The sequence below is a fragment of the Dermacentor silvarum genome, chromosome 7 (genome assembly GCF_013339745.2).
Source record: "Dermacentor silvarum isolate Dsil-2018 chromosome 7, BIME_Dsil_1.4, whole genome shotgun sequence".
Taxonomy (NCBI): Eukaryota; Metazoa; Arthropoda; class Arachnida; order Ixodida; family Ixodidae; genus Dermacentor; species Dermacentor silvarum.
In genome coordinates this window covers 73,735,010-73,742,545 of record NC_051160.1, presented here as the reverse complement: position 1 = coordinate 73,742,545, position 7,536 = coordinate 73,735,010, and the positions used below count along the sequence as shown (strand labels likewise).

Sequence of the window (7,536 nt, the reverse complement as noted above, 5' to 3'; positions counted from 1 at the left end):
CGCCACTGAACCAAAGTAACGCGCGAAGACGTCTACCCACTGCCGCGGATGGATGACGCTCTCGACTGTCTTCACGGTTCTGCCTACTTCTCTTCTGTCGACCTGAGGTGAGGTCAGGATACTGGCAGATATCCGTTGATAATCAAGACCGGGACAAGACCAAATTTGTTACGCCCGATGGAATTTACCTGTTTAAGGTAATGCCCTTTGGACTGTGTAATGCCCCAGCCACATTTGAAAGGATGAAGGACTCCCTCCTTCGTGAATACGAATGGTCAACATGCCTATGTTCTTGCTGCATCGTCTAGTTTTCCCGAGGGAATCGTTCAATCGGCGACGTAGAGCGGCGGAATTGGGGCAAGCGAGATGACTGGCGACTAGACAACGGCGAACGGGACTGGTGACCACGTGGGGATGGTGAAAGACCATACGGCATGGAGGGAGCGTCGTCACCGATGGTTTGGGGAGGCTCGCGGAAGGGCTCAAATCGGCCATGATACATGTCGGGGCGACGGTTCTATCCATAGGGCGCCTGATACCAATACCACCGGCTGTTAAATTGGCGGACCACGTGTCCAATACGATGGCAGTTGAAGCAAATGGGACGGTCATCAGCAATCCTTCACTCGGCTGGATTGCCAGTACGGAACGGCGGCCTTTGACCTTGTACGTGCGAAAGTGAGGGATGGCGGTTGGTCGACTGGGAAGGAGCTGCGGCGCACGCAGAGTCCGGGCAAGCATTGGTGAGCTCCTGATGAACGATAACTTGGACTAGTGGCACCATCTGGGAGCTATGGTCACAGGTACGGCCATACGTAGAAGCAGGAGACACAGCGTCAAGTTCACGTCGGACGATCTTCTTCACCTGTTCTACGTTGAGCGGCGCCGACGGCTCAAGTACATCATCGCACGACCACGATGCTGCCGTGTTCGGAAGTCGAGCGAAATGATAGGCAATGCGTCGACTTTTGGCGACCTCAAAGCACTTGCACTCTTGGATGATGGCATCGACGGTGTCGCAGTCTTTGCAGGTTAGCAGATTGAAGGCATCATCTGCTATGCCCTTTAACACGTGGTCCCCTTTCTCAGACTCCGTCATGCCGTCGTCGGCTTTGCGATATAAGTCGGGTATGACTGTCACTGTCTGCGCACGAGATGCCAGCTCCTTCTTTGCTGCTGCCTTTCTACCTACAGACTTGCCGAACAGGGAACGCATATTTTTCTTGCATGCATCCCAGCTCCCAATTTTAACAACAACAACAAGCTTGTTTATTTCAGTTCACAGTATACACTGCAGACCGCGGAAGATTGGGCTAAAGGTGTTCTGCAACACCTGACAAAGGCCCGGCCTCCCTTCGGTTGTTCAAGCACATGCGGTAGCAGCATGAGTTTTACAAATTTTTACACAATGTTTACGAAGTCACTAAGTTGAAGTCAACCATTTTTATGTCACACCCAATAATAACAAATACAAAACTAACATGTACGCAAGTAACATACACTTCTGCAATGTAAGTCATTATGTAGCATGCAAAACAGCAGTTTTAAAAATCAGTCATTGGTAGTTACAAAGCATTCATTGTAGAAATAGAAATCATTAGGTCAGTGAAGAAAACAAGACAAAGGTTACGACATTGGTTTACATCTCTCCTAATAGCAAACTGTTGAAACTAATTTAAGGAAGGTTACCGTTTGAATGTTCCCTAATCAGAAGATCGATTTCTGGATGAGCATTTAAGGTACGAGCTATAATAACCGAATTGTCTTCGTTATTCTCAAATCACACGTACGCTGTTCCTTTGAGGTATATGTTTGCCAACATGATCAGCTCATCGCAATGATTGTTCCTAACTTGCACGCTCGTAAAATGGGTAGCAAGTCCTCGATGTCGACGTTGTCAGTCCCGCAGAATGTGCCTGGGTCTTATAGCTGAGCCGGGACGACCGTTGTCGTTGCAGCCGCCTCGTTGGGCGCCGACCCCTCTTCCGCCGTCGTGGAGAAAGCCATCATGGCCGCTGCGGAGCTCCGTTGTGCAGTGTGGGTACCCAGCACCTCCACCAAAATGCCACGGGGATGAGAATGGCCAAAAGGGATAGTAAATTGTATTTGCAAAATACATGCAGATAGGGACGGCTGCAGGCGAGATGGCAGAACAACAACACGAGCGCTCCTCTGATCGTCGCCTTCACCGTCTTTCTGGCGCATTCTTGCATGCTCGGCAGGATGCGTGCTTCAGTGCGTGGGAATAGTGCGTAACAATATAGATAACAAAGATATTGACACGTGTTCTTTATCTTTCACCGGTGACCGCTCCTCACCGGCTAACAAATGTTAAACGTTGATATTTCTATATTGTCTATATAATATTGATAACACATGTACATATATGTACATGTGTGTGTGTGTGCGTGTGTGTGTGAATATATAGATTGCGTAGATAAATGGGCGTAGGTAAATATTTATAGGTAAACAGGTGTAGTTAAAATTTCTCAATGTCTGGTAGGTTCCATACTGTGTAGTTTTGTTTCTTCTAATAGAGCTTTGCATGCGAAAGTTAGCAGCCCTGCTTCGCTTTTTCTTCGCTCTGCTGTATTCTACAGCACTCACGCTTTTTTTTCTTTCTTTTCCTTTTTCTATGTTTATAGTTGAACATCCTAGGGTGCTGTTCATTATGAGCCGCTCTCGTCTCACCCTATGTGCGCGAAACATTGCGTCACTCTAACCCGTTTCTTGAATGATTTCTTCGTGAGTGCTCTTTCTAATAAAAAGTAGCGCGCAAAGTGACGTCGCACATGTTAAGCGAGAGAAAAAAAAAGACGTAGGACATTTTTTGTAAGAGTGAGACATTTGGCACATGGAAATGTCTTACTCTTTTTTTTAAGAGTAAGAGATTTTTTTTTAAGAGTGAGACATTTCCATGTGCCATATCTTACTCTTTTTCACGCGTATTGCATAAAATCACATATATTACAGGTGATAAGAAATTAAGAGGGATTTAGGATTATAAACGTACGGCAACCGCTGAATTGTGTGTACTTCGGCGCTTCAGTAGAGCAGGAACAAGAGCGATCGAGAGTGATAAAAAACCTACTTTATCACTCCGTTTATACGAAAAATCTTTCGCAGCGAGCTGGGAACATATAGCGCATGAAGCACTTCATTCATTACGCCCGTTATATCGGGATGAGGCCCGGCATAACGTTATCATGTGATAACATTTTCCTATGGCCAGCGGAAAACGCAGTCGAAAGCCGGCCGTGTGCGTCGTTGCGTGATATCTTTATTGAGTGCTCTTCGTTCAAGAAGCGAGTGGTCTGCTCACGCCTGAAGCGCAGCATTGGCGGCGAGAAAAAAACGAAGCTCTGGATCAGGTAACTTTGACTACGCATTTATGCATCCTTGCGTCTTTTTTCAGCATGTTTCAAGCAGATGCAAGAAGCAATAATTAATAAGTTCCAGGGTTACATGGGTCACAATTAGTCACGGGGGTCCCGAATTTTGAAAAGCACATACATCTACAGAAATATAAACATTGGTTTCAGTGCATAGGGTAAGTAGTACGGAGTCCCATGACTAGAAGCTTGCCGCTCTCTTGTAAAAGAAGGCTGTACAATCATTCAACTATAGCGGGGCTAACATATGGAGAAAAAGCTTGGACGTTAGCAATGCAGGTTGCTAATGAGCTGAGTACCACGCAACGACTGATCGAAATGAAGAACGATTGATCTAACGTTAAGAGGTAGGAGAACGACTGTGTGTGGCCGATATACTAGTCGAGATTCAGATGTATAAATGAAGTTACAGATTGGGTGCCTAGGGCAAGGGAAGTGCGGTCGAGGCTGGCACCGAAGCAGGTGGTGTGGTGGTATCGGGAAATTAGCAGCCTTAACATGTGGTAGGTGGCGCACGAGCGCAGCAATATGGAGAACGCTGGCATATATAGGCCTTTGTCCTGCTGTCGACATAAGCTATGAGGACGATGGCGATAATGCTGAATTAATTGGTAGATACAACAATTTACATTCACTTCGGTTTGCTCTGGTGACATCTAGAAGCATTGCAAAAACTCTCCTCACAGCTACTGAGGGGATCGCGTTGCCTTTGGATACCAGTGGTAATATGATAATTAAGGGTACATGAAACTTCTATGTGGGATTTCTCTTCACTCTCTTTTGCAACTAAACTTCACTGTCCATCAGTTGAAATATGCCAATGCAGCCTTGTTTAGAATGCCCAATCTAAGCGTCTTAAATAATAATTGCAGACAGGGATCAATAAAATTGTTCGCGCAGTTTAACGATCTCATCCAATTATGAATAAATCCCTCTGTAAATCCCTCTAAATAAGTATTGTGCAATACCTAAAATTGCCTACGCGTTTCATTTTCCTATGAACTCTGGTTTGCTGCACTATGTACTAAAAAACACGATCGGCAGGTGCCGCTCTCTTTGTTCTTTTTTAACAGTATGAAAATATTAGAAAGTTGCCAGCTTCAGTGACATGCCTGTTAGGACAACGTGTGTTAATGTTTTTCGATTCCTTTCATGATGGGTCCCCTTATACTCACATGCGAGCAAAGCTAATGACATGTTCAAAGTCTTTAGCATTCTCAGTTTCCTGAATACTGCTGATAAACTATACTGTTTGTTCAAAAAATAAACGATTACGTATGACATGGGCTGTTATCAGCTTGTATCTTCCTCTTGAACTGATCCACGTGGTCGAGCCTGTTTGCGGCGTGTTCACAACTTTGAAAACGAGTCACGCTATGTGTATTACAGATCTTTCGGTCATGTTACCCCTAACTTACGTTGTATCCGGTAGTTCACAGAAACGAACATCGCAGCAGCCAAGTAACGAGCACAACGAGCGCTCGCATGCGGTGACCGATTTTTCATTAAAAAAAAAAAATAACTGCAGCTTAGTGTGCTCAAATCATGGAACGCGCATATAGATAGTTTTCATGTGACGTCACGGAGGCAGCTCCCACCGTTCTAGTACCTAAAGATGACGGCTACGATGACTTCAGTGCACCGTATTATCACGTGCACACTGTTTTACTTTTTGACAGGCGACTGTTTTTCACAAGTTTATCACTGTTATCGCCTTGACGTTCGACGCAAGACGCGCCTGTAATGCTGTCATGTTTCTTGATTACGCCGCTTCTCGACCTTGCTGGTATCTAAAGATGGCGTCGGCGATGTCGTATGTGCAAACTATCTATATTTTTGCTCATGACGCATAAACAAGAACAAAATATCGAAGCAATCACCAAAGACACAGGAAGCCGTCCGAATACGCTTCCACGCGTCAGCTTCAGGATGTATGTAGTTTCCTGCAATTGTAGCAAAGTTAACGAAGGTGTAAAATACTGACATCCTAAGCGACGAGCAACACCAACCTCACATATATAGGTTTTAGGGGCGCTATGGAAATCCTGAACTGTGTCATTCAGTGGCACGGTTCAGATGAATTTCTCTGGGGCGGCTATTTCCGTTTTTTCCCTGTTTAAGCAACTTTTTCACGTGACCTTATCAATCTGCGGTTGTATATTTATAAAAACTATGTAGAATTAACAAGTTGCTACTTGCGATTTTCGAGCAGCATAACGTCCCAGTTGGTGCTCTACTGCTGTCGGGACCGTTGAAGATGAGGAATAGGTATTTCAACCAGGAGGCTCGGGGGGCACATGTTATTGCGGCCGCTGTAGATGTGCCTTGTTGTGTTCTAAATTGAGACCGCGCGGTGAATGCTGTTAGGCATGTGTGATAACATGAAAGCCTTGAAGTGATATGTAGTGCAGCTGGTAAAAAAGAATATATAGGAAAACTGACCTCGCTTTCGGGCTTTCATACGTTGCGTGTTATCTCAATACTGTCATGCGGGATTTGTAAGTGGTGCAGCGGTGTCATCACTTTGTATTTTTTTAATTAACCCCAACGTGATCATGCCACAAACACTTCTTGTTTAGTTATCTTGAAGTGCGGAAGCAGTGTGACACCGTGACAAGTAGGGAGCACGAATAAACTGCTATCAGCGCTTGCATCTACGCCTGCAATGTTTGAAATTTGTTTGCGTTGATGCTGCAAATTAGTGCATTCCAAGGTCTTTCGTACTATTTTTGAAAGCAAACAGTGAGTCGCCGTGCTAATACTGCACTAATCCTTCCTTGGGTTCTCCTCTTTCTGCGCAGTGCCTGGGCGCTTGGAAGGAAAGATGCAGAACTATCAACAGTATCACGAAGTCGACGGCTTCTACATCAGCAAGAGCTTCCCAGTGGAATGCGTCCGCTCGGCGCTCCGCTACAAGGTACAACCGGGTGACTTATTCATCGTCAGCTACCCCAAGTGCGGAACAACATGGATGCAGCACATTGTGTATAACATTATAAATGACCATCACCCCCCAAAAACCAGCTGCTGAGCTGGATACAGATGCCTTTCCTTGAAGCCCAAGGAGCCGAATCTGTCGAGGACATGAAGCGACCGGGCCCAATCAAGACACACATGGCTTTCCGCTTCCAACCCTACTCAAAGGACGCGAAGTACATCTACGTAGCGAGAAACCCGTACGACTGCTGCGTGTCCTATTTCTACCACACCAAGCACATGCCTGAGTACCACTTCGAAGAAGGCACGTTCGATCAGTTCTTCGACATGTTTGTGGAAGGCAAGGTTGATTTCGGCGACTACTTTGACCATCTGCTCTCGTGGTATGACCACCGAAATGATCCGAACGTCTTGTTTGTAACTTACGAGCAGCTTAAGAAGGACATCAGGGCTTGGGTCCTGAAGATTGCTGATTTCATTGGGGAAGAGTTCGGCCAGAAACTGCGGAGTGACAACAGTCTGTTAGAGAACGTACTACAGAACATCAGCGTTAAGAACATGAAGGAAACTGTCAACGATTCTATGAAAAACTTGTTCGATAACCTCGACACCTCTCTCGGTGGCAAGGTGCCCAAATGGGTCGCACTTATGAAGGAATCGATAGGAGCTGAGGCCTGTGATAAGCCGATGACAGGTGATTTTGTTCGCAAAGGCGTCGTCGGTGATTGGCGGAACCACTTCTCGGAAGACCAGGTGCAGCGATTAAAGAAGAGGATTCAGGAGAAGACGCAAGGCAGTGATGTCATGGATTTGTGGAAGGACGCTGATATTCCGCATTAAGTGCTTTATGCTAAATTTTGTGCAATTTCGAGAGACTCGTAGCCGGTCATGAAATACGAACAGAGTAAGCACTGTGTGCTCAGGCTTACTGATGTTCCTTTATGTGCCTTGCGCTGGTATAAAATATACGGAAATGCTACGTGCATTTTTGCAGAAATCGACGTAGCAGGAATATACTAAAGGTATGCTAGTTCAACCATTGTATGAGCTCTTCTATTTGCCAATGCCTCGTGTGTGTCATGCGGCCCTTAACGTTCTTTGCAACTTTCTAGATCAATTGTGCATATAAAATGTTAGTGTGTTCCCTTCTATCCCCACAAATACAATAACGCTGCACGTACAAAGCGGTAGCACAAGACGACATTGA

General features: G+C 45.6%; 1 protein-coding gene across 1 annotated transcript; it reads left to right on the top strand.

The window, feature by feature from the left end:
- The first annotated feature begins 3,228 nt into the window (after nucleotides 1-3,228).
- Nucleotides 3,229-7,308, top strand: LOC119458233 (sulfotransferase ssu-1-like). Its single transcript, XM_049670866.1, is given in 3 exon segments — nucleotides 3,229-3,371; nucleotides 6,194-6,394; nucleotides 6,397-7,308. Coding segments are annotated over 2 exon segments (951 nt in total). The 5' UTR covers nucleotides 3,229-3,371; nucleotides 6,194-6,216; the 3' UTR covers nucleotides 7,170-7,308.
- Nucleotides 7,309-7,536: the final 228 nt, after the last annotated feature.